This window comes from Haemaphysalis longicornis, unplaced genomic scaffold, assembly GCF_048455015.1.
Source record: "Haemaphysalis longicornis isolate Haplotype H1 unplaced genomic scaffold, Haemaphysalis longicornis Haplotype H1 scaffold_4, whole genome shotgun sequence".
Lineage (NCBI taxonomy): Eukaryota > Metazoa > Arthropoda > Arachnida > Ixodida > Ixodidae > Haemaphysalis > Haemaphysalis longicornis.
The window spans coordinates 113,975,131-114,002,610 of NW_027526361.1; the positions used below are offsets into that span (position 1 = coordinate 113,975,131).

The following is a 27,480-nucleotide window of genomic DNA, read 5'->3' on the forward strand; positions in this document are numbered from 1 at the left end:
GCCCCCCGCGGAAATGCTCTGCATTTGATCGTGCCCCTCGCGAGGGGGATGTTTTTCATAAGCGTGCACGCCTGGGGAACGCGCGCTCACGCATTTATCGGTTTCATTGGCAATACAAAAGACCTGAAGATTCGTTGCTTGCCACTGTGTTCCAAAGCTGCGCAGGACGCGTGTGCCCTGACATTGGTACTTGCCCCCTTTTTCATATCCCCGGGCTGTATTTCCTGTTCGACGAAGTGGAGTTTTGCCAGGAGGCGCAAAAAAGGTCAGTGCTGCTTATTTATGTGCTGGTAACGGTTGTTGTTCAGTGACATCCTTGTTAACTGCGTCCGATAAACATACCGCTTCTCTGCCCGTTCTTCGTGTGTCGTCCATGCTTGTGGTCGCGGCGTGTAACATTTTGTGTTGGAGAAACGTTTGCAGCCGTAATTTACCAAAACTTCCGTATTCGTGGGTCAGAGTCGGCTGGACATTTCTGACTGCGTACGTTAGCCATTCCTATAAGGAAGTTGCTGGTTTGCGCGTTTCATGATTGGATGTTTCCTTACTGTGTGGCTTTGCTTAGTTGTATATTGACGGTTGCTGTGTATCTCTGCGGTAGCGTATCTTCTCGGGTTAGTCGCTCGCGATAATCGCGCGTGCACACGTGTACAACTTCCAAGCAAGTTTGTCGGAGCGTCCGTCCTTAGATTTATTGGTATTTTTAAAACTTGCGTGGTAATTCCGGCGTTGTGTTAGTCTGCTGAGTAGAATGCATTTACTGTGGTTACCAGACCGGGAGTCTTCGACCTTGCCCGTTGCGCGCAAGGTAGACGCTATTTCGAGTTGTGTTGATGTGCTTTCAAGGCGTCATCTTACTTTTATCTGTTCCATGTTTCATGTTTATGTTCCATGTTTCTTCCAATTCCTTTGACCGATTGAGATGATGTATTTTAAATAACATTGCCTGAAGCGTAGAGAAATGGAAGGGACAGTTGTTGTCTTAGCAGTACCGCAGTAACAAACGTTTCTTTTGTAGAGGGGAAGAAATGTGGAAACACGCAGCGGGTATATAGAAAGTGTGCTGCCGTTTCTATGCTGGTAATGTCAGTGGTAACGTGAGACTTCAGGATAATTAACCAATATCCGTAATTAGTGGTTGCTACTTCACGAACCGCGTTAGAAATAAGCCACTCTTGCATTTTTATGCCGTCAATGTCGGTGGTAACCCGAGAGTCGAAATAATTTCCGACAACGCTCAGGTGATAAGTTCTTGCATCACTATGTGCACCCAACATTAACCCATCAGTGTACTTCCTTGAACTTAGAAAATATACTGCGAGAGCAGATTGCTACATTCTGTATTCGATCTGTATAACCTGTCCAGATGCAGACTATGGCTGACTGTGGAGACATTTGTCTCTACTCTGGTAGTCTGCGACAATTGTTTTCCTTTGTCTGAAGAACAGAAATTAAAACGAATTTTTTTCCATTCCTTACATATACCTCTGAAACCATGGCTGTGGCATTCACTGTGGCTGAAGACATCTTCGGCACGCCGAGGCGTCGTCGTGACAAGTGTGGCAGATTATGAATGCATTGTGGAAGTCATAAAGCCACGAAAGAGTGCCTCTTGAGTGTTGCGTATTATACAGACGTTCACCACTCCGCATGGAGCAATGACTGGTGAGCCTAAAAATGTTCAAATATTTTTATATTTAAAGTTGTTTCGCCTGAAAACGTTACCAGGGCTCGTGCTGCAAAATAAATTCTAGCACAACTAATCAGGCATTGTACGAGATTTTGTAGTACTCGCTTTTTAGAGGGAAGCGTAAATTTATGCTTCGATATTTTTATACTGTTTTTATTTTCTAGGAAATAGGGCGGACCGGGACTTAAAACAATGGAACAACGAATGCATACTGCGATTTTCCTGGTTCTTGAATGCGTGTGTTCACCGTTCTTGAAGGCGTGTGTTCACAAAAAGGAAACACATGAAAGCCGTTGTACGGGATGAAATCATTGCATTCTACAAGTAAGTACGCACTCCCAGTTCTGGAACTCTGATGGTCCCTTTTTAGGTAGTTGCAATATACGTAATGGCTTCGGAACACCATTTCAGTGACAACTTGACCTGTAGGTGAAAACGACAGTAAGAGCTTTTGGGAGCACGTTGGCAAAACTTTCCTGGAAATGCACTCCGAGGAGGCCCTGCCAGGAACGCCTGCATCTTAAGTTTAGTTGGGTAAGTTGGCATTTTATTTTTGTGGGACTCGATTTATGGTAGTGTTTATTGAAGCTGGCATTTTATTTTTGCGGGGCTGAATTTGTGGCAGTTTTCTTTGTAGCAGAATCTTACTGTTAAAAGTAAATCGTGAACTCCAGTCTTGGGAAATACCTTCACATTCAGCCTGTTTCGGATGCTGCAACATGTGGACAAAAAAACTATTATTTTGCATTCAAGTTTTGCCAGCATTTTGCTTTCACATTGAGAGTTGCTGCTGTGATAACACGGCACTACGGCCACGCCCAGTGCGGTTGCTTTCCAGAATTAGAGAACGGCCATTGACAGTCTGTGCTAATATTTTTTGTACATTGTTAGCAGCATTCCCGGAAAAGAAACCAAGAAATAGCTGATATTTCAATCAATTACTGTGCTATAAAAGGGGTATCCTAAGCAACTCACTCATTTAAAGCCATCGTCTAACAAAATTTTCTTGTTCCTTCCTTAAAGGTACATGACGTGGTCCAGTTATTCTCGACGTCCAGTTATTTTGAGAGAAGAGAATTGCAGCGTAAATATTGTCTGCAAGAAACACGTCATGGATTTTCCGCCTGCATTGTCGCATCAAGATGTGGTCATCCTCCTCGCCGTATATTTCATCTTAATCTCCTGAAACTTATGCGACTTTGGAGAGTTCTTGGGACTTTTGCAGAGAGTTCTTGGCCATTTAACAGTGGCCTGGTGTCATTTAAGTTTAAAGCTCTGTTGAAAGACTTGATGTGGTCACTCTACTTGGGGTTTTAAATTATTGTTAGACGTTTAAGCCTATTCGGAAAGATATGTCGTGGTTCAAATGATTGATAGATGCAAGCGGCATGTCAACTGCAAAAGTGAAGTCGTGCTTTCCTTTGCAATTTTTCATTATTGGCACAAAGCGCAGGCTGCCTTTGCCGCTGCTCTGTTACTCTGTTAATGTAGCTAATGGCACTGCACTGTAACGTTTTTATTATTGAAGTGCAGCTCGAAATTTTTTTACATGGCAGTGCTGCTGTTGATGGATGCAAACGTGAGAGTAATTATTTACTCAGACGGTTTGGGGCTTTATTAATCAATTTTTGTACTGTATCTTAGCTTACACCTAAGCCCTAGAAGAATGCGAAATATACATATTTGGCTTGAAAAGGTTGTTTACTTTGGACAAAGTTGCATTTCTCGCTTGTTAGAGGCAGTGCTTTGGTCACAAGCATACTGTCGTCATGATAGTAGGGTTTGTATAGCACGCAACTGTGAATTTTACCTCAGATAAATGTTCCGGCTGGAAAAATGCTTCCAAGTTCGCTTGGTAAAATTGGTCACCTGTATGTTTCAACGCTACCTGGCTTGGTTATTTGGGATGTCTGAATTGTTCTTGAAGGAATTAATAACGTCTTTAGAGTTAGGCTGCTTTTTAAATTTTAAAATGCGTAACATGCTCCGAGATATCTGGTTTGCAAAATTTTGTAACATTCACACTGGGTGCTATGAGCTTTTTTTTTGATAAGATATTTTAAATAACTACAAATTGTCAGAGAAGCAACGCGGCTTCAGTGAAAGGCTTTTTCAGGGCGCGTATATAGTCGGTTTTGGCTACAGTTAGCTTGATATTGATATATGGTGTATGTTTTAGTTGTGCAATAGTGCCACATGCTTCCGGAAAGTTTTTCTGTGCAAATGTTATATTGTTAGTATTGGCTCCGGTGTTCTTTCCCTACACTCTTGCAGGTCTTGTGATAATCCAACCGTGTATGGCTTGTATCTTTGGCTTTTCCCTACAGTTTAATAGCAAACTGCATATTTTGGAACCGGGATGCGTAAACATGGCATGGCAAGCACTGTGGGTACTTCCGCATTTGCGGTACCTGATTTAATATGATAAAACAGCATATTTTATGCTCACTGTTGTGTAATGCTTTTTGAGTTAGAACGAGGGTAGATGTACAAGTCTGTTTGTGACGCGGTTGCGCTTAAAGCCATCTTTATTACCTATGTTTTTTTAGCAAAAAAGAATGGTAAATATTAGCGAAAATAGGAAAATGCCACTTAGATCGTTTTGGCCACTTGATATCGTTTTGGTATGTGATCCTGTACGCTGGTTATTTTCTGCCCAAGTGGAAACAGATATGTCTCCGTATCTCAAATGTACGCAATAATACGAGCGAATAAAATTTGCTTAGTGTTTTGAAAAGCATTGTATCAGTGCTAATAGTTGGTTTGGTAATGTATTTTAAGGCGAGTCTTGTTTCTTTTACATGCAGCCAAAACCCAGAACAGGATGCGGCAGATGAAGCCAAAGTCTCTGTGTGCCGCTCCAGGTATCTCAGACCAACTTTTATATAGAACTGTGCTCCGATAGGCAACTGTTGGGAACTGTCGGGGACCACACTGCTGCGGCGATTTCTGTTTTCCCATTGTTGGTATCACTGTGGGCCATATGTCAAGGCTGCGTTAGAATGGTGCTTGCGGTTTCCTTCTGATACCAATGCATCCGCCAGCCTGGCAAATGACCTCAGTTTATACCAACAGGAAAGCAGATATATTGGAAAAGTGGAGTCCCATAGACAGCTTCTCAACGTCTATCGGAACACCGTTTTATATAAACAGCTGGTCTGAAGGTACCTGGAACGGCGCACCGGATAAAGCCATAATCATTTTACGTGGATCAGTGATCCGTATACTTTTATTTGGAACGCCGATCCAAATAATTTAGCTGCAAAAATATGTGGTGCACTGTTCCACTTACATTTTCAGGATATGTGGAACACGGTTCCAAATATATAACTGGAACTTTTTTGTAAAAAAGTTCCAGTTACTAAGTGGATCTTATGTGGATCCAGATTAAGAGTGTAGCAATGGTCTTCAAAGGATTTAGGCCTAGGTGATTAATTTTGCACCCGACAGAAATCGCGTGTACGTCGCTTTGAAGCTGGGCGCAATCTGCATGTGATACCACTGCAAGATAAAGTTTCATGTCGTCTACTAGGGGTAAGAGAAATGAGTGTTTTATAATGAACTGCATATCATTCACCAATAGGTTAAGCAGTAGAGGGCCCAGAATGGAGCCCTGGGGAACTCTGGATGGCACACCGAGGCTGTGAGCCTTGGCGCCGGCGTACTGAACAAGGCTTGTTCTTCCTTTGAGGTAGGTAGCGAAACAATAACAAAAAGCAGGAAACAGAGAATACTCGGACAGCTTGCGATGGAGAAAATCATGGTTTACATGGTCGAAGGCCTTACTGCAGTCCAAGTAGACGGCGTCCATTTTGTTGACGTGAAAGTACGCTTTAGCTGGCGTCATGCAGAAAGCATCCAAGGTTCGACTCCAGAGTGCGGGCAGGCAGATCTGTGCTGATTACTGTGAATGAAGGGGCGGATTTTGGACAAGAGATAAAGGAGTACAATTTTTGAAAGACTTCTGAAAATGAAGACAGGGCAGTATTGGTCGATATTTCCCAGGCACCGACGCGTTCCCGTACTTATGGAGAGGAAAAACACTGCCAGGTTTCCTATATGTCGGAAAGTGCTGCTCTGCTAGCGAGAGACCCAAAATATTGCAGAACAGCGGCGAGACAACACCAGAGCAGCCTCTCACCATGAAGCATGGGAATTTATGGGAGTGCCGCCAGACACTCCTTGCGAGTGTCCAGCGGGAACTCGCAAGGAGGCTTCATGTTGGTCATATGACACCAAACCAACAGCTCTTTACCATCGGGAAAATCGATTTGGCTGATTTCGATCGGTGCCGAAACAGGCTGTGGCTAATTTTCGATACGAAATGCCATCTGCGTAACCGTTTTCCGGGGGCTATATCGCCTATTTTATTGTAGGCTGTTTTTTTAGGGAAAAGTTGCCGAGTTTCTCTTTTTCACTATTTATATGATTTAGTTTACGTTTCTAGATTTGGCTCATTTCGAAAAAAAAAAGAACTACTCATTTGGCCCATGCGAGCGGTTCTCCACTTACGGAAGGCAAACTTAACTCAAGGAAACAAACAGAGAGCCCACTGGAATGTTTTCTACACGCGAGCTGTGTGGTTAACAACTGTGTGCGTACTTTATTTTTTTTTAATTTTGTGTTTCTTGCGTGTACCTCAGTATAGAACTGGACCTGTACACTCGCCGTTATACCATCGGATGGGTTAATTACGTCCGCCTCCCAGCGCCGTGGTCTTGAGGGGTGCCTGAGGTGACAGCGTCACAATGTTTGTTAGAGGCTGTTCTAAAACTCAAGGTTGATCTCAGTACGTGGGGTTGGTAAGTCATAAACTAAGTGCCGGGATTTTTAGAAAGAAGTGAATAATGTTCGGTAACGTATTTTTATTTAGATTTATTGAGTACACATAACACATCACGAAATGCGCTAGAAGCAGACCACGTAATAACCTTGTCTTAAACGTGTGGCCCGTTGATTTTAGTCGACATGAAATGATTTTGATTTGAACCTTATAGAGCTCAGACGAACAACGCCTGCATACAAGAAATAAACTGCATTTGCGTTTAAATCCAATGTGCTGTTTCTAACGACGAAGCGAACAGTGGCGTAACCACAAACGACACAAAGTGACGGTGAAAAAAATCAAAACCAGCTTGCAAAACGCTGCAGGCCTGATTTCGCACCAGAGCTGTGTTCGTCTCACTAAGCTAAACTCGGCGAGCGCCATATGTCACTCGAACCATTTACCCTATATATGGCGCGCGTCAGCAGAAGGCCAATTCAAACGCAAAGTCAAGTATATGAGTGCTTCAATAGCCCAGTACCCTCTTCAGTATCCGTATACTCCGTCGTGCGCAGCCACAAAGTCTTCGTCGAGCGCTCCTTCAACGTTGAAGACCTGCACTCCTTCTTCTTCTTTTTCTTCTTCTTTTTCTTCTTCTTCTTGTTGTTGTTGTTGTTCTTCTGGGTAATTGCATTCTCGCCTGGCAGCGTGGTGTGTTTCCTGATAAGCCGCACCTCTTGCGGCCGCCGGATCTTCATTGGTCGCCCGATTCCCCATGTACGCGGCAAAGAGTCGGAGAGTTCTGCCGCAGCCACCGCGGCGGTTAGGAGCTTTATGAGCGCAGGTGCTTGCCCCTAGCAACGCCTAGGGAGTGACGTCAGGATCACACTGCAGTCGTGTCGTCGGCGACGCTATTTGCTCACTAGCTTGGGATTGTATGCCCTTTCTTCATTCAAATGCTTAAGTTTCTAATTTACAGTTTTCTGCAGCGGGCGCATTAGCCCGCCCTACGCCCGATTTCTGGCCAATCCCCCAAGTGGATACGTTCCGCCGGGATTTCCGTTCCTTTTCCGGTCGCAAACCACAACCACCACCACCACTGTTTTGTTCCCACCTCTGTTGCCGAAATATTCACCAATTATCGCTTGTGATTATATGCTCTTTCTTCCTTCGAATGCTCCATATTATAATCTGCAGTTTTGTATGGCCGGCGCATTATCCCTCCTTACACGCAATTCCTCGACAATCACCCATGTCGGTACGTGCCGCCAGGCGCTCTCAATAGACCGGTGCGGATTGATCTTTGACGCACGCTCACGTGCGCTCGGAATTTTCTTGGTATTTTTTTCTGTTCATTGACTACGCTACCAAAGCCTTAAACAGCTCTGCTGTATTAAAGGTCTGTACTACCTTCAGTAGAACACTTCCATTTTTAAAGACTTAAAAAAAGGTACGGCAGGTTAATGTTCTATTAAGCCAGCCCCAAAATGAAAACATGTTTCACTCGTAATTCAGTCCTGCATTTCTCATGACGGTCCTAAGTTCATAGAAGGACTTGCTACGTACATATTCTTATCTGGTGCTACTTATTGTGTTTAAGACGCTGAAAGAAACAAACAAAAAAATCACGCCATATCCACGGAATGAATGATGATAAGTGGGGCGAAGCTCGAGAGGGGGAGATCATCGGTAACCGTAACTCTCCCGTAAAAGTTCGCCCATACATCATTAAGAAAGATGTAAGACTGTGTGCGTACATTGTACAAATAAACTTTTATTTTCGGAGTCAATGCTCCCAGGCCCAGACCTGGTGAAAGACCCCGCGCCATCGAGGACTACCCCGCACCTCCACCACAATTTGTCACGTAGGATGGGACACAACGGTAAAGAAAGAACTTTTATTTAGGGCGAACTTGTGCCCGAACAAGACGGGAGGAAACGAGCAAAGGTCCTTGCGTCTCGTTCGATCTCCGAGAACGACTGCCTGCGTTCGTGGCGCGATCTCTTGCGTGATCTCCCCCTCGCAGTGCACGTGCACTCGCGCCTCCGTTGGCGAACACAGACAAGCTCGCGCTCCCGGTGCCGAGTTTGCGCTGCCGGTTGCAGCCGGTTCTTGCGCGTGCAACGCGGCCCACTTTGCGACATCTCCGAAAGCATGCGGCGGGCACGTACCACGCGACACAAGGGATGGACAGACCCATGGCTTAAGGAGCTTCGCCCCTAATAGTGGTGAAACCCGCTTTGCAAAGCAGAGCACGTTGTTCAGGGAGAAACGTCATGGTCTTGCTCCTCGGCGTGCAGCCATTGTCAACGTCAGCGTGCTGCTATCGCCACGCGGCGGCCTCACAGTCTTTCCTGCTATTATTCTATTCGCGTCGAGACGGGGGTTGGACTGGCGTTCCTGAAATAGGTGTCTCGAGTCTGCTTTCTTCGCCACCGTAGAACTGTCGCCCGCAGACACAGGCGTGTTTACCGCGCCGCGGAAAGCGACCGTGCAGGCACGAACAAAATGGATGCCTCGAGAACGTCTCTCTCGAAACCAAAAACAGCAGTGCAGAACCTCCATACTTGTGCTCAGTTCGCATCCTCTGTTTTATAGCTAATTACCGCCACTTCGAGCTTGTGTCATGTGATGTTGTGGTGGTGCGGTATTAATTTGTAATTGGAATAACCATATGAGTAAAACAGGTGAAAAGCTTGCCTCGGGGAATTGAAACGGGGGAAATGTAGACAAAACGAAGCTCTGTGTGTCGCCACAGAGTAAAGGTCAGTGGTCACCGCCCCCACAACTCTGATGATCTTGTTCGATTTACCAGTTGTCAATAGACCCAGGGCAACCTGATACGCTTGCGGTGGTACCGGTCGATAGCACCTTTGCCTGTGTTCATAGCCAGTATACCTGCCTTCGCGCAGCCATGCACACATCTGAAAAGCAAAACGCACTTTCCGGTCTCGAATGCCTTAGAATCGAAACAATTCTTCTCTGGTTCTTAACAAAGAGAGGGGCATACGGCCGCGCAGCAGAGCCTTCCGTGATAAGAAGGTATAATTCTGGCTTTCTTCTCCAGTTGGACTACCTGTTTTGAAGCCCAGGCACCAGAAAGAAAAGATGTCGCTCTTATGATAGATCTTTGCAACCACAAGCAGCAAAGGGAGAAAAAAAGTGCAGCGACTGTTCCTGCCTCGTGCCAGCAGGTACATGACGCATATGTACGCCTGCATTGACCACAAATATCTGGCACCGTGCACTAACCAAAGAGAAGCCTAGAAAGATCTATATCTGGAGGCTTACTGGCGCCAGGCTCCAACGCTTACATTCGGGGTTAGTGCCGCCACAGAAGCAATATAAACGCTGAGTGTACCGTACTGAATATTTATCATGATCGGTTTGCTGTACCCTGAGCTGTCGGTGCACTCTTATCAGGTTGGGGAGCTTACTGTAAAGTTCCGAGCGAACGCCCTCCCCGGAAACATCGCTCCGCCCCCCTTAGGGGAAGAATATTCAATTTACCAAAAGGCCCCGAAGATCGCCCACCTCCTAAAATCGATGGCTTCGGCGCCGATGAGTGAACAAAATAAACGCGAATCTAGTATAGTCAGGTGTGGATACGGTCACTTATTTGTCGGTTCCGCACTTGAACCGAAAGTTCGCCTATGTGGTTTTTTTTCTTCATATCTCCGCAGTTTAGATTGGCGGTGCGGCCACTTTTTGCAGTTTTTCGCACCTGACCCGAAAGTTCGCTCATCCCGTATTTCTGACTTGGCTCTGAAATTTCGGTGCGCGTTCTTTCAGAACTTTACGGTAAGTGTTTTAAGCGCGATTATAACTGACTTGCAAAGAATAGTATTTCTGCCGACGTTTCTCGACTTTAGGGACTTGAGATGAAAAATATGTTGCTATAATGTGTGCCGTTCTCTATTTCCACGCCCAACTCCTGTTTTCTTGTTAAGCACTAGTACATCTCTTCCAAGCACTGATGCCTGCGTGAATTGCTTAGCTAAGAGCGTACGGCTGGATTGTATAACGTGTTTGGATACGAGCTAGCTAGATGCTCGTCAGAAATATTGCAAACTAGGCATGTAACCAATGTTCTAAGTTTCCATCTTTCGAATTCTACTGTAGCCTCAACGCTGCATTACATTCTTGGAAATTGCTATTCATAATTACGTGTGTTAATAAAAAAACTGTATGAGGATTGGCAACACAATTTGCTATCAAGGAATTCTGTGGTGAGCGCCTAAACGTCGAATACACATTTTATTGTTTTTGGTCGCAGTTCTCACGTTGTGTCAAACAGCCGAACCTAACGGTTTTAGTAGAGCTGTCGTCGACATCGCAGGGTGTTACATGGCACTTCGGAATGTTATGAAGTCGTATAAGGCAACAAACGTGCCTTAATTTCCTCAAAGTTATTTGCATCAATTGGTCGGTTACATACAGCCACATTTTTGGATACCCTTTCGGTCCAGAAGCGTAGAGAATACGAAGCACATCGAAACTTCCCCGTCAAAAAATTGCTTGCAATAAGGACGAGTATTTCTCCACTAGTATAAGGGTGTTGCAGCGGACATACATTGACAACTGTTTTTTCTATATGTCCATCACAAAACTCGCACCTGTTCGTATATATCTATTATTCACTTACATGTGACATAACGCATCGTTTCATTATTGCAATTGTTAAATTATCTTTAGCCATGATTTTGGGGGCGGCTCCTAGGGGTCCACAGAATGGTCTCACGCACCGATTCCTTTGTACTTACGTCGCTTGGAGCCATTTATCTGACTATGAATTCAAGGGCAAATATTTACGACCATGCCATGCAAGAAACCGCCGTTATTGTCGGTTTTTTAGTCACACAATGACGTTAGCACTTGATCTACCCTAAAAAGCCCAGTGAATAAGGTTGTTCTGCGGAGCTGATACTTAAAAACGACATGCAATAGGTAAGCAAGTAATAAACAACACGTATTTTTTATCATTAACATGTACAACATCCGTAAATTATTTTAGAAATAAATATTTTCATTGCATTGTTTCAAGCGTGGTGGTGGGGAAGGCGATAACATGAGAACATAAACTCACCCTAATGAATTAACATGCCCCTGATTTGATGCGAACAAAAATGCTAAAAATGTATTGTATACACTTATCTTACCATAGAGTAATTCTAGCTCGTAACATTTACTGACAATGAAATTCGTCAGCGAGAACCTGAATCAGAAAGATGCGCCCATTACGAATCAGTCGAACAGATCCTGTCGGGCCGGTCCTGCAAAAATGAGTCGCTAAGTGCAGTCGGTGCTGGGTTCATGAGAACTAGTTCTTTAGTTGTGCGATCGACCAACAAGTGCCATATAGGCAGACATATAATTTCCCCGTGGGACGATACCCGGCCAGCGCTTCGGCTAACGGCACATAAAGAACCCAAACTCACTTCGTGAGTGCTGCCAATTGGTGCTCGCCAGAGTGGGTCACTTACTGCAACGGCGTCTGGATGCCTCCTTTCTCTTGCCGCTGCTGCTGTCGGCACGTACCAGGCGCAGGCGGCTTGTAATGGTTCCTTTGGTTCTTTGGGTAAATCGGCAATCAAAGGTAGGCGAGCGCCATTATGGTGAACGACCTATGGGGTTTCGAGGAATCCCAACGCTGACATCACTGCAGTTCCTACAGCTTATCGCAATGTATCGCTGTGTTTAGGAAGCACATAATCTTTGTTTTATTATGGCGGTGTTGGTCCCATGCATTTACAGGATAGCGTGTTTGCAGCCAAACGAAGAGCATTAGTTTTGCACACAGAAGTATGACCTGCAGTGGTTTTTGTGCGTTCAAAAACAAGACAGCAGTAAAGCAGGGTACAGTCAAAAGGGCACAAGAAGAAAAAGGAATCAGCGTTCGTCCTTGCGATCTTCTGCAGCACGGTCCAGTAATTGCAAAACTTCGTCCGCTCGGGGAGATTCCACTTCTCTGAAATTGAGCCGAAGCGCTTATGTCTGTTGTCTTCTGCTTTGATGGCTGATCTGGCTCGGGGGTCCGACGTGAGACAAAACCCCTTTAACGAACCTGCTGCTTAGTCGAACTCGCCTAACAGTGTTGCGAGAAATCCTAATTCTCTGAATTATCATATAAGCAATGTTCCAAGAAACGCGAATTCTCCGCAAACCTTCATTGTTTGGTGAAGTGGATGTCGTATTTGTCGGCAAGACACAGAAGAAGATTATTCTTTGGCTTTACACGTTCACAAACACCGTTGCAGAATTGGAAAAATAAAATCGTAGATAAATCTACGTTCGACATATGCTTTGAATACGGCTTGTAAAGGAAACATTTAAGCTTCAAATCACCCTTACATGATAAAGAACTCTAGGACTTCTAAACAATCTTTATCATGTAACTTATGCGAAAGCATTAGGGTTAATTGTGGGACATTTCCCTATTGTGCGCACCACCATGTTCCCCAATTGCTGTTGATGTAGTCAGCCCAGAGTCCACCACCGCATACCCTTCACCTATGTACTTTTGAAACCAGTACCGCGTTGAAGGCAGTGCGCTCATTCCATGCATGGAAATGACGCGGTGCCAACAATGGCCCGTGCCCTGTCGACCACACATGCGTATTCTTATTATTGTTATAATATTATTTCTGTTGTTATTATTATCAATTTTCTTTGGTGAAGTTTAGTTTTTCTTTCGGTTACAGCGGCTGAGAGGCTTGGCCGAGCGTACTCGCTAGCCCTACTAGTACGCTATTAGCGGGAAATGCTTACCTGCTCATATATTAGATACTTGCATAATGACCATGCTTGAATCTCGCCTGTAGTATGGAGTACGTGTGCCTAACCCATGCGTCCAAGTCGAAGGCCATAACCATTGCGCTAGATTCACCTTTAATCAGCCAGAAACATCGAGCTGTGGTGGTTCAGAAATCCATGCATGCCTCGCATTCCGCAGGACCCCTGTTCGAATCCCACGCGGCGTAAAATTTACCCCAAAATTTACCCCCAGAACTCAACTAGTTGCTTTGTTGATAGGAGCTTCCATGAGAAATACGGTGACATTCCGTGCATTCATTGACCTATGTTTCATCCGCTGAGCAGCCGGCCATTAAATGAACGCCAGGTTTTCGACCAACATAGTTAACTAATCTTCGCATTAATATAGAAGTCTCCAGTTCCCACTCGATATGACCAACGCAACTATGGCGGGCAATATGCTAACAAGCAAACCGTTACAGGAGTACTTGCTCCAAAGTTACGTTTTCAGGTTTTATCACTTCATGAGTCTCTGGTAGCCCCTAAACTGTAATGCACAAATTGACACAAGCCAATGCGCTTCCGTTCATGTATTACAGTGCCATTCACGCCATCACTTCCGGCTTCAGGCACTGGCAGCCTGGTAACAAGTACGGGTGATCGAGAGCCTAGTGCGCGTCTCTAATCTCTCCAAGAAATGTGCGAACATTGTGGTTCACTTCAAAAGCCCCCAAAGCCCCCTTTCACGGCCAGTAATAGCCGGTTTATCCTTCTAGCTGAATTAATCAGTCGTCCCTCCGCATTGAGCAGGTCAGATACTGCCCTGATGGGGGGGTGGCGGGAGGCAAAATGGTTGAAAAACTTCATAAGCCCAACGAAAGGTTTACTTGGTATTGTTATTTTTAGAGTTCACGTGCTTGTCGGTTCAGTTCCTGGATCATATGCATACCACCTGGAGGGAAGGGGCGAACCAGTCCGAGTTTGACCAGCTGGAGGCTTGTCTGTCATAAACTTCCAGATACCGTTTTGATGTCATATATAGAGGTGATCCGTTGTAGTTTCCCGGCCACTAATATTGCAGCAATCCCACTGAATTAAACTTCATTCGAAGTGACGTTCAACGCCCATAATTCTGGCAAGGTATCTTAGCATCTGTATGACTCGAACCTTATCAGTTTTTTTAATGCGGCTTTGGCAGCAGTATACTACAAGGAAGGTGCTGGACCTTTTATTAGGAACTAGACGACGATATCTGCTAACGCCGTGCGCACTTTTTTTACAGTCATTTTTGAGCCTTGCAGCGAACGCCACTGAGCCATGGGTGGGACAGAAACGCTTGTTTTTGGTAGCCGTCAACGCCTGTTTATTCTTCTTCTCAACTGTGCATTTTAAGGGAATCGTGACTAAACCTAGTTAAATAGGAAGCTAACGATTGCTGTTTATGCGTTAGAGTGTTTGAAGAGTTGCCACTGGCTGCGAAGAAATGCCCCCAGCGATGTCTCCAGGCCAACATAAATGGAGTACAGCGACACCCCCAGCCACATGCCGATGTAGCCGCCGATGTAACCAAAAGCCTCCAAGCCCTGCACGGGAAAGTAATATCCAACGCGATGAACATGAATTGCGTGTAGGGCAAAAACCAGAAACTAAATAAAGGGAAATTTTTATAATCCCTTCTTGGGTTATAAAAACGAAAATGTGTATGCCAAAATCTCGCCTCTCAAAACATTGTTCCTTAATGCAAAATATTCACCGTTCTGTATATGATGCAAAAGTGACGTCCTTTCATTTTAATGAACATGGCATCAATATTACATCTCATGTTTAATTTCACAAGCAACACGGAAACAAAGTGACGAGTTTAATCTTTCCATGTCTGGAAGAGAAATAGACACCTTTATTTATGGCAAGATGTGAGCAGAGTGTTCGAAAGCGGTAGTACGTCTCAACCGCAGTCGGAGTTTTCTGAGACTACAGTATTATTGCATCTGGTTCACAGCGAAGTTGACGTGGAGCGTCAGGCGAGACCGTGTACGCCGACTACCCCGTCCCATCATGCGCCACGGTACATACTGGACAAGGGCGATGAATTTTATGAAGTGAACAAATATGTAGAGTGAACTGGAGCAACGCTGCTGGTCTCTTAAGTTCACAGCCTTTTTAAAGACATCCTGAAGCACGTTCCAACACGACCCATGAATTCACGCAGTCGTGAAGGCCGCTATTCCAAGTACCACCTTATTACGGACCACCTGGAGCTCACAATTACGACGAAAATTTTCCCATTCATTCCTTGAGCTTTTTTTGCGTTGTCGATAGTTACCACGTCAGCATGCCCCCACCGCATTAGTGCGGTACGAAGAAATAATATCCGCTGTTGGTTAGCTTGTTTCATCCCCTTCCAGAAAAACTACGCGCGTTTCTTGCGTCGTATAATCTCTCTTCATAAGTGTTGCATGCATCAAGATTACGAGCTATAGTATGTACGATCATCCTATTCTTGAAATGCTTATTATTATTAATCCCCTTGATGCAAGACATGCGCACACCTTGCGAGTAGGTATTGCGCATGCTGCCGGAGTCGTCGCTCTGGTACGTGTCACACTGAATGAATTATTTAATCTATAAGATAATTGAAATGAAAGTCCCCTAGCAGGCGTAATTTGACACGCCTAGACGTGGACAACGGAACTCCTGCTGGTGTGGGCATGTAGAGGCAGTTGGTGAAGTCGACTTTCAAACGGGCTTCCTCACAGGAAACGAAGATGAAACAGCTCTAGTCAAAATACGTTAATTTCCCATGTCAGTCTCCTTAGTTTTTCTCCCCCATGCTCGCAATTAACGCCTTCCAAAAAGTTGCGTTCGCTCCGTTCGCATCGATTGCTGTGTGCGGAACATTGCAGAAGTTGGTTTCTTATCACGTTAAACAAGCTTTCCCAAAACCACGGAACGCTACTGAAACGGAACGCCGCGAGCAGGCCGGGGCCACCTGGCAGAGTCTCCCATTTACGTTTCTTTTAATTGTGTCTTGGTGGTACTGGGCATGCATTCAGCAGAATTGCAGAAAAACAGCCTGTTCTTCGCGACGTGCACTGTTATTCGAAAAAGAACATTAAAACTTTTTACGACAGACCGCAGTTTTCGGGTTCATTTCGACGCTCGGGAGTTTTCACTGGCAGCTTACAGCAAGCTGAAGCAGCGAATTTTTTCATGTAATAGAAATGAAAACTGTGACTTTGCTTGAATCGTAACATGGTTCTAAGAAAGACAAAAGTGAATTCTCGTGCGGAAAGTGCTAAGCGTGCAAAAGTGTCCCGCACATGTGGTAACTGAAGGCAAACTGTTTAAAAAGTGAAGAAAATACGAAAAAGTAAAGTTTCTCATTTTGGGTGCATTTCTGAAATACAAAAGGAACGCATGAAACGAGTAAGCAAGCCGTGAGGCTTAAGTCTGCACGTGGGAAAGTTTATCACAACTAAGCTTACCGAGAGCCGCTTGTGATAGTCGTAGACGGTCTGGGAGTTGGTAGCAAAGCGAATTATGGCCGTGAAGGATGACCTGAAATTAAAATTCAAAGATGAACCGAACAACGGTTTATGTAAAATGAGTATATACGACCAATATACTGTTAGGCATAGTTTGGTGTGGATGTTTTGATAATACCGAGCATATAATGTTCGGATATGCAACAGAAAACCATGAACTGGTTCAGTAACGCCACTTTTGTTTTCAACATTTTATCATGTAGTGGCTCAACCCGAAATTCTCCCTTATGCTGTAGTCTACAATGAGAGAGAAACAGTTTGAACGCAGGAATATTTTGCGCGCAGGGAAGGTTCACGACGAATTCACATTTACATACGTCAAAATATTCCTACGTTCTATGAACGGGAAACGTCTGCAACGCGAACTAATTAATGGCTTGTTCGCTTACTACTTTTTATTGTCTTGTTCCTTAATGTAACAAGTTTTTTTGTATAAAATTATGCTACTATTAACTATTTTTTCTTATGTGCGGTGCAGCTATCTGTAATATTTAAGCAATTTTACACCGAGAGAAACTAATCAATAAATGATATGTGCGGAAATATTCTGCACTGAGAAGATTTGTGGTTCACTGTAATAAATAATTCGAAAGAGTTCTGTCCCAGATGTTTAAAGATATATTGCCGTTATCATTAAAAAAGGCTGCTTTCATCGTTTTTACCTCTTTTCACCATATAGCTTCCAATTACAACGATAGAAGTCCATTCAAATGTAACTCGCTGCGGCGGAGGGGAAGCAACAGTTTAATCTAACATGGAGGGTCAACACCAAGTGCGAATCTCTGGTTTTGCGCCAGTCGGGGATTGCTGGTACAACGAACAAAAGTAGAAAAAGTAGAAAGTAGAAAATCCGAAAACAAACTAGTTGATATTCATTGGTGACACAGGAATAAACCGCAATATAGAGGGTGAACAAAGTTGAGTCGACAGGCTTTTTTTTTAAATACAGCCGCTTAGACGTAGGTAAGACCACCTCTGCAGTGAGGTTATGTACCTAGGGAAACACAGAATGAGGTGGTAACTTTTGGATGTCGGTGGCTGACTTCACTAAAACTGAATAATTAACTTTTTACTGGCTGCAGTAAGCAGACATGTTTGTATTGAAAAGTTAGACGCAATCGTGCTTCTACGCCGTTTCGTTTGGTAGAATTCTTCTAGCGCATCTATACTCCGAGATAAGGAACTGCGAAGTTTAATTGCCTTTCGCATGATTACGCATGCTAGACTGGTAAGACCGGCGCGAAGCTCCTCCCTTTTGTTCGGTGCTTCAAAAGCGGTTCCGAGTACTGCAGATTGCGACAACGCCAGCCAAAACTCAAAGGGTGCCGGTTATCACTATTGCATGTGTCTCCACCCCGTTGTCAAACTAAACACTGTACACACAGGTACGTAACAAAAGGAAGGAGCTCTGCGCCAGTGTTCGCTGTATAGAATGAGTAATCATGCGAACGGCAATTAAACTCAACACAAACACGCCTGCTTGCTGCAGCCACCAAAAATTAATTATTCAATTTAGTTTATTATGCCACCTACATCAATACTTACCACCTAATTATGTGTCCCACTGGGCGCATAACCTCGCTGTAGAGGTAGTCTTCACGTAAATTTAAGCGCCTAATTAAAAAAAATACCTGTCCACTTTTTTAAAATTACGCGCTTAGATGTCGACTTAACATTAGTCCCCCTGTATTCAGTGTCTTATTAAAAAGTAAACGCAATCTGCCATACAGCGCATAACTGAATCAGAAACGTCTGCCTAGAAAGCCCCCCTGATATTTCGCGCACGCAGCCTTGTGCTCGTCCAATATATACTGGTGTGGTGCCTGTGTCGTTGCATCGCATTCTACGGTCATCCTGTCGAATCCGCCGTTTACGGGCGGCCTCTCGGTCACGATATTCGCTTAGCGGCACGCTCCTTCTCCGAGGCAGCCGAATTCATGATTGAACCGAACGCGGAAGGCTATGTGGTGTGGGTGTTTTCCACGCTTCCTTCTTGCTACGCCAGGTGTTCCCTAATGTCTTACTCGTTAACAGCGCGTATTCATAGAGGGAAGCTTTATGTACTATTGGGCGGCTTCTTCGCGTTCCTATTACTTCGCTAGGCGTCAGCTCATACATTCCTGGTTTGCTTTGCCTCCTCATAGAGGGCGCTCGGCAGTTTTTGGACACGCGGGCACAAAAATATGCAGGAAGCTAGCCATAGACAACCTCCCCAGTGCAAACGGGGATCGAGGATGCCTTACAATATAACCTTTGTTAGTTCTAAGTTGTCTGATTTTCTTCTTTGAAAAATTACCCAGAAGCGGCCTTTTTTTTGTATTCAATCCGTGACATTATTTGTAAACGCTCATGCAGCTTTGAGGATAAAAAGGTATTACTGCACCTAACAAGTTGCTGGGCCCAAATCTCTATGTGCAATCCTTACCTGTTTTCTCCCGGCTGAAGCAGGAAAAAGAAGTAAATTAATGTCAGGGATAATGTATTCAAATCTCTGTTGCTAATGAAGCTAGAAAATTCAATTCTTTTACTTTTAACGGCATTGTCAACACAACTTAAAAAATGCGTGTTCTTACTAGAAATTCGACTTTCAGCGTTGTTTATTTGTTTGTATGTATGTTTGTTTGTTTGTTTGTTTGTTTGTTTGTTTTTGTTTGTGTGTGTGCGTGCGTGCGTGCGTGCATGCATGTGTGTGTGCGCGCGCATGTGAGTTTGCGTGCGTGTGTGTATGCGTGCGTACGTGAGTGCGTGCGTGTGCGCTTCCGTGTGCGTGTGTGTGTGCGTGCGCACGCGTGTGCGTGTATGCGTGCGTGCGTGAGTGTGCGTGAGTGCTGTGGTTCCGCAAAAATATGTCCATCAGTGGCTACTTTCTTGAAATAAAGAGCTTCAGATTATATTTTACTCTTCCCATGTCAAAAGGAAATATTTGGCTTTGTGTTTAAGACGCTGAAAGTATAGCTGATCAATTAGTAACAGTTGTGGTTATAAAAGGTATAGACATTCCAATTACGTGAGTACTTCTAGTCAGTCCTGTACGTTACGGATAAATGCTGGTAACTTGATGAGGAGAATTAAGCCACTTGTTGTGTGTTTCAATTCGAAGTCTTAGTATCTTAGTGCTTAAAGTAGCTCTTACTTGGTCATCTGCCAGGCCAACCAGTTTTACGTCGTACTTAAGTTCTCTGTAAGAAAGACAAAGAGAGAAGCATGATTTAGCAAGAAGATTGATTGAATAAGAGAGGGGGTGATAACAACACAGCTTCTCCGACCAAGGAAAATAATATGGCGGCCAGAAGTACGAAAAATACTGCATGGTAAATCCTCCCTCTTAAACACGGAGAGTGTGAAGCTCCGTTGGGTGTGCGGAGGTAGATTCAGTTAACGCCACCAAAAAGACTAATGTTTAGTTTCGTTCGCTCCCACTCATCATTACATCATTACTAAGCCACACTGACGACCATTCAAATGAGCTTTGTAAACTATTCTGCTAAAGCTTGTTGAAAAAAGAAAATTTTTGACGAAACCCAAATACAACTTTAAAAACCATGAAAATGTTTCCACGTAAGCCATATGTGTTGCTAGGTCTAACAATAACATTTCGTGGGTAACATTTTTTTGTCTAGGGCATTTTACTGGCGACAATACCTCACGTTTTCATAGATATTTACAGCGCGATGGAAATTTCAAAAATGTTGGCATCGTGTAAATGCTGAATTTCCATTGCTTGCTTGTTTCCAAACGTTATTTGATGCGGCCGTCCTTCCCAAAAAACTAATAAGCCGTGGCACGATAAATGTCAAATCAATGATGTGGCCTTACGGCATCAGTTAGTGGTAAGTTTAGTGCAGTTGTTCACGAGCGATAAGCCTCAATAACATTTTTTGCGCCCGGGATGCTTCACCAACGGCACTTTGTCGAAGCAGGCTGGAAGAGGGCGGAGCTCAGTAGGGACTCAGATGGCATTCGCGCGTCGTACAGATTACAAAGTAAATTATAGGATGGCAAAGTGACACCGCGATTTGGCGTCGCTTATGCAATGAGTAAAACCAGAAAGGTTGAGATGTGATAGTTTCGAAACATCACGCTGCGCCCACAAAACTTTTCTGTGGGTTATCAGCATTCCTTAAGTTAAAACCTAAACCCATACATACGTTCAGATTGAAGTCATTAACTAAAATATTCTCATGCCGAAGAGGTATCTCTCGCTTTTTGTCCCTTAAGAATAAGGCGGACTCTGTAGAAAAAAAAAACCACCTGCAGGATGGGGTTATGAAATTCTGCCGCTTGTGTGACACATTTCTTTTCAAGAAACGAATTCCCTTCACCCTCCCCTTTGTCCGCACCCTTTCCCTCCGACCACGCCGTCTATGACTTCAGCTTCCTAGGTTTGAACGTAAAATTTCAGGTTTTCCGATATCTCCGACCACCGGGAAACGGTTAGAGCGATATGGGCAAACAAACAAATAGGTGAGTTATACAGAGAATAAAAAATCGAATTAATAGTGCCATAAAACAAAATACAAGTTTGGGTGGTTCAAGAGACCTTGTCTACCAAATAAAAATGATGCTAATTTGAAGTCACACCTTTACCAACCAAGCTAAATATTTAGTGAAACAGAGGTACCAGTGCTTGCTCATGAGCCACCGCTGCGAAGAGCAAATAAATAAAAAAAGATCACATTCGGGAACAGTGCTACTTGAATCTTAGTCGCCACAGCAGCACCCAAGTGCGCTAACCACTGTGCTAACCCGGCACATGCGTGCCCGGAGACACGTGAACGTGCAGGTACGTCGAACAGGTGCCCACTGTGGCGAACTGTGGCTGTGGGGAAGCTTCCGAGTGTATTGCGGTCAGCGTGACAGTCGGACTAATTCGCGTATGAAGACGACGAAACTATAGGGAAGAAAGAGACGCGGACACGATGTAGCAGTAGCAGTAAAGAAGGGGTTGCTACTCCCTAGGCTGTCCCCTTGATAACAGGTGAGCAGGCTTTCGCGGCCGAAGAATTTTTTTGCGGACCAGGAGAATACAGGGACCCATAACCATAAACAGCTTCGCTGTAAAATGAGGAAAAGTTTTACATCATTCATTTCTACAAAGTAGTTTTGACCAATCATTGCCGGGTGCTCCATTTTTATTTCTTATCTTTACACACTGGTACTGCCGCAAACCATGCATTGGGGTTGTTTATGTTTTGTTTTTGACCAACTGCGCCGGGCTGTTATCTGTGTTATCCATGTGCCAAGTGAAGCCCGTGTTCCATTTTTTTATTTTTATGCCGCACGTGTTAACTCTTTTGATAGGGAAAACGTTTACAACTAACGTCAACAGCCTAGAATAATATTCTTTGATCTACACTGTTCTGGATGAAATTGACGGTTCGAGAAACCCTCGCGCCTAAAGATAAATTCCCTCAGAACAGCCGCGGCATTGAACTCGCCGACGCTCGTCTGGGCACGTCACTTTGTTGGCTGCTGCTTCGACGCCTGGGTAATCTTTGAGTTGTTAGGGGAGCAAAAGTTCACTCCAATACACTTGCTTTCCTTGGAGACAACTGCGTCGCCTTTGGCATCGTGACAATATTTTCCATTAGAGGGATAATTGCAGTGCATTCAGAAAATCCCCGTACTTAGATTAAAGTGCCGTTACGGGCTATTTGGTGTGCCAACATAGGAATTAGGCTGAAGCGGCAAGCAACAACGTATGGAAAAAGATATTTATAAGACAAAGGTGCACTCACAACTAGGCTCTATTTCGCATTAACGGTGATTATAAAGCTCTAAAAATACACTATGCGACAATGCTCCCACGACACTTTCAAAAGCGTGACGGCAGCTTCACACTATACTCATCCAGATAGTCTATCTCGCAAGAAAACAGAGCCACGGAAGGCTTACTAACGCGTCTATTCTTCGTCGTGTTTATAATGTAGGTCCCGAAAATTTCGCTTTCTCGTGGTTTGCTGTACGGTTTGAATACTCTTGTCTGGTCGGGCTTCAGTGCTGCATTGACTCGCAGTGTAAGGCCAAGTTGCTTCCTGTTCCTTTTTCATTGTCGCGTCATGCTCCAGCAACCAGTCGTCGAGGCAACGCCAAGCTTCCGCAGTGTTTACACGGCCTCAATCCAGGGAAATTTTGTAAATCACGTTCTCATGACGCGCTAGAAAATGCCTACACGCTGCAAATGTCTTTGGAGCAATATCACATTTTGTATTTTTAGAGATTTATAATCACCGTCAATTCGAAAAAAAGCGCAGTTTTATGTGCCTGTTTTCCTAATTCCTAAGTCGTGCTTCCAGCTTAAACGTAATTCTTGTCATTTCTGTAGCCACGTTTACCGCCTCATATTTCTCCCTAGCTGTTTTTTGATAGGATTGACCGTTCTATCCCCCCCCCCCCATCCACCCCGGCTACCGCGCTGCCAGCATACTCCAGAAAAAAAAACACACAAAGAGAAAGAGTACACGGAATCCCCTTGTGAGATTATGTCTTAGTCGGCACTGTAATAATTTCAGATGGCAGAAAAATAACTAAATAAGCAGCCCACGCCGCTTCTGTTGCCGAACCACAAACACTTTTTTGTTTGCCTGGATTCTGGGCTTTTGTCGAAATATACTGAAACATTTTAGTGCCCTGTAAAATTTATGACACTATCACTGACAATCGATTAGTGAGCACTAGTTACAAGGAAATACTGATAGTAACTATGAAATAACTTGAAGCGAAAATTCGCAAAACTGCCCGTTATATGATAGAATTGTAGCGGCATTAACTGCGGAATGGAACGACCCGAATGAACAAACCAGCAATAAAGAAAAAAAATTTTTTATCAAAACAGCGTGGGCTATTTATTGTCCTGTTGGCTGAAAAGGCTGAAGAGGCTGAAGAGGCTGAAAAATGGCGACGAAAGACGACGCCTAAGCAGCCAAGCAAGCAGATACGCGGCCAATTGTTAACAGCGGAGCGGTTCAGGGGCTCGGTACGTCAGTTTATAATGCTCGTCACTCCAGGCGAACGTACCTAACTGGCCGACAGATGGAGCCGCCGCCTCGAGGGCCCGGCGTTCTACCACACCACATATATGCACCGATAAGCTACCAGACATCCGTGGACCACCTTCGAGTACGTCATACTGCGGCGAGTGGAGTTGTGAGCGACCCCCGCCATTGCGGTAGGTGGCCGCCAGGGTGCTAAAGTCGCCAACTGACGTATTCAAACAAAAGCTTGCCGCACACTAACGTGAGGGGCCGTACTCCTTCGGCCATACGCGCCCACCGGTGGCCCGCCACCCGAATGCGGACCCTTACAGGGGGCCAGAAGTGCTAACGAGATGATGCAACGGCCGTCCAGTGCGCGATCTCGGCTCGTGCACCGAGGCACGTGGCGTACTACCACACCCCATATATGTACCGATAAACCACCAGACCTCTGTGAATCAGCTTTGGGTGCGTGCATACCGCGGCGAATGGCGTTGTGAGCGACCCCCGCTTGTACGCGAGATGGCCACCAGCGTGGTCAGCTCGGCTGTTTCACCAGATTTCGCAGGCGTAGAACTGGATTTATTTTCCCCCTTTTTCTTTTTGGTTCGAATACACATCTCACTCATTCACTCACTCAGTCACCTAAAACACAGCTGTTCATTCAGTAGCGTTTGTGGGATTTTTTACATATAAGCATACGGAATAACAAAAATGCGTACAGCCCAATAAACTGCAGTGACAAATACTAGCGGGTTATACGGGCGATTAATAGAGAGCCATGCTTTCAAAGAAAGAAAAAAAATCAATACCAACCGGCATGGCTGAGGACATTGTATTTTGCACTCGGCGTTATCGCGCTCTCGATGCGGCGAAATCCTCTTCATGCATGTTTCTGTGAAGGCAAATATATTTTTAAAACCATAACAGTTACAGTCACTTCATTCAGCGTGTAGTAATACAGAAGTGTCAATACACGCTCTTCCGCGCCCGCCAATTTTTTTGGTATACCGCACTCCCAAATTAAATGTTATAAAATGTAGGAAAATAAATCATTTTCTGAATACATAAAACTGTACGCGGTGGTGATAACACCGCTTACTACATTCTAGTGGTTTTTTTTACTCTGGTTAGAAACTATTCGATATTGAATGGGCGGTTGTAGTAGGGCGGCTGTACGCAGGGGTAGTTATTACAGTTCTTGGGGAAACGCATTCGTGTACGTCAAGCTATTTTAAATATATAAACCTGCTTGCAACGTATGATGCTACTTTCGCCAAAACTACATGAAACACCAATTAAGACCTGGCAGAACGTCGCAAGTGCGCTGTGCTAGGCCTGCAACAATTCTGTATTTGAACGATCCATTTTTTTTCCACCCATTACCTGGATATCATCCATGGCAAGGAGTGAACACTATTTTATCCCTGTTATGCAATTATCACATTACAGCTTTATAGCTTACGCTTCTCCGGAAAAAAAATTTGTTTGGTTTGCAGAGAATAAAGTGCCAAAATAAAAACCTGTTTTGAATCAATCGCATATGATACTAAATCTGTTTCCGCAAATTGTTGGAACAAATAATATTAGAAGCAAAATTCTTTACTTTGCACGCCATGGCATACTTCTGAAATGAAATGAAACTGAAGCCATTTCCCCCTCTGAAAGTGCATGACCAGCGCAGCTGTATAAAATGCACCTCTCACACGAGCTTAGACAATGCACACATATTTATTTTCCTGAATATGACTTTTGGATTACTCAATAACACATTGAAATGCTAGAGTTTTGTCATAGTAAACACACAAAGGGCTGTTCGTTTTTCTTTCGGAAATTCTGCAATGTTTCCAACTTTACGGTGAGCAAACTAATTAGTAAATCAAGCTCGTCGCAATGAATGAGCCGTGTTGACGCCCAATTGTCATATAATTGCTTCCAAAAAAACATTGATAAAACAAGTTTTCTGCTGAGAATTCGCGGTTTTATTGCCTTTACAGGAAGGGATTTTTTGGCACACGCACAGAGAAAATGCACGGGACAACAGGGACATAAAGCTCCGCTTTAATATAAACCGACACTGCTGAGCTCATGCTTAAAAGCGGACAGTGTTTTACACTGCTCTGCGTAAGGAATCAAGAACCCCTATGAACCCGCCGCGGTGACTCAGTGGTTAAGGCGTTGTGCTGCTGAGCCCAGGGGCGAGGGTTTGATCTCGGCCGCGGTGGCTGCTTTCTGATGAAGGCGAAAGGCGAAAGCACCCGTGTGTCCAGGTTTCAGCGCACGTGAAAGATCTCCAGGTGGTCAAAATCAATCCGGAGCCCTCCATTATTGCGCGCCGCATAACACAGGTGTAGCTTCAGCGCGTTGAGTTGTACAATCAAATCAGAACCCCTATGAGGCGACAGCATGCCGGCAAAAGTGTGTCAAGATTAGCACACTTGGTTTTCAGTAGTGGGAGCACTTATTTCCTCCGACACGGCATTTGGGGAACAACGAGGGCATGTGTAGAGGAAAGATATCATCTTATTTTACATGCACTCTTGGAACCTTCCGTAATCTACCTACCAATAAGAGCGGAAAATGTGCTGCTACAACGTCGCATTCCGAATGGAAAGAAATGGAACACGTATATTTGAAAGCAGTCTTAAGTTCTGATAACCGCTCCACAGAAATCGTAGCGCTTATTGCGGAAGCAGAGAATAGAACACATATTTCAAGTGATTTGGCAGTTTCTGCAATGAATCACTTATCTACACGGCCCAGGAACCAACAAAACTGAATTTCCGGTGTTGCGCCCTGGTGCGTCCTTCACGGCACCTACACCATGTACTCGTCCCTGGCACAAAGTACTCGCCTGATGAGTTATCTTGTTGATGGACATGCATATTATACAGAGTTCAGAACTGCACTCTGCTACTGCTGATTGATACAATTTCGTGATAGGCAAGTGGCTGACCTCTTTTCTTCCTGGGGCACGTGAAACGACTGAAGGCACTGGCTGCGAATTCGTGGTCTGGCAGAACGCACCCGCACGCTCCTAATTCCCGACGAACCAAGCAGTCCTGGAGACACACCTGCGCAGGCAGCCACAAGTGCGCGCGCGCTTAGATGTTCGATACGCGGAAAATGAAACGCGAACACGAAAATATGAATCGGAACACGCAAAATTGAAAAACACTTTTCGTTGAGGTATAATAATGGCGCGCCATTGGTACATTCGCAAAGGCACATTTCCGGACTCTGTTTTTCTAATCAAGCCACGCGTCATTTTGACTTGCATGGAAAGAAATCGCACTATTTGCGTGTTTTGATTCACATTTTCGTGTTCGTGTTTTATTTGCCGCGCATTCTACGTACCAGTTGATTTCGCCCCTTCGGCTTGGGAATGAAAAGAAAATCACACCCAAGTCTTTGTATTCATGTTGTTTGAGCTATATGTTCTCGTAACATCATGTGTTACGAGAACATCCAAGCTTGATCCAAGATACTTGATCCAAGTGTACCTTCTGCCAGCTGTTTTGGACGCGTATACACGAAATCATCACTACAGATGTGTTCTATCATATATGCTCTCCCCGTTATGTATGAGAAAGCGCAAGCAGTTAGGTGCCGTCTTTGCGCAGAAATTTATTGTTGCTGCAACACCGTAATAGGGGCTACAAATGGCTACCAGCATCAAAAAGTTTTTATTTGTGTGGGAAAAAGTAAAATATAAGGCCATTTGAGGAAGTCTAGACACATTGGTGTAATTA

General features: G+C 44.5%; 1 protein-coding gene and 1 long non-coding RNA gene across 2 annotated transcripts in view; one reads left to right on the forward strand and one right to left on the reverse strand.

The window, feature by feature from the left end:
* The first annotated feature begins 198 nt into the window (after positions 1 to 198).
* Positions 199 to 2,226, forward strand: LOC144180504 (uncharacterized). Its single transcript, XR_013324443.1, has 4 exons — positions 199 to 265; positions 1,524 to 1,665; positions 1,855 to 2,014; positions 2,102 to 2,226. It is a non-coding gene; the product is annotated as an uncharacterized LOC144180504 (long non-coding RNA).
* A 12,310-nt stretch (positions 2,227 to 14,536) lies between these two features.
* Positions 14,537 to 27,480, reverse strand: part of LOC144179941 (uncharacterized) — a 36,695-nt gene continuing 23,751 nt past the window's right edge. Inside the window, exons 8-13 of the mRNA XM_077708357.1 lie at positions 26,685 to 26,802; positions 24,545 to 24,623; positions 19,888 to 19,933; positions 19,180 to 19,193; positions 16,695 to 16,767; positions 14,537 to 14,792 (exon numbers count right to left, since the gene is read on the reverse strand). Of these exons, the coding sequence (XP_077564483.1) occupies positions 14,649 to 14,792; positions 16,695 to 16,767; positions 19,180 to 19,193; positions 19,888 to 19,933; positions 24,545 to 24,623; positions 26,685 to 26,802 (474 nt within the window). The 3' untranslated portion in view covers positions 14,537 to 14,648. The remainder of the gene's footprint in view (positions 14,793 to 16,694; positions 16,768 to 19,179; positions 19,194 to 19,887; positions 19,934 to 24,544; positions 24,624 to 26,684; positions 26,803 to 27,480) is intronic.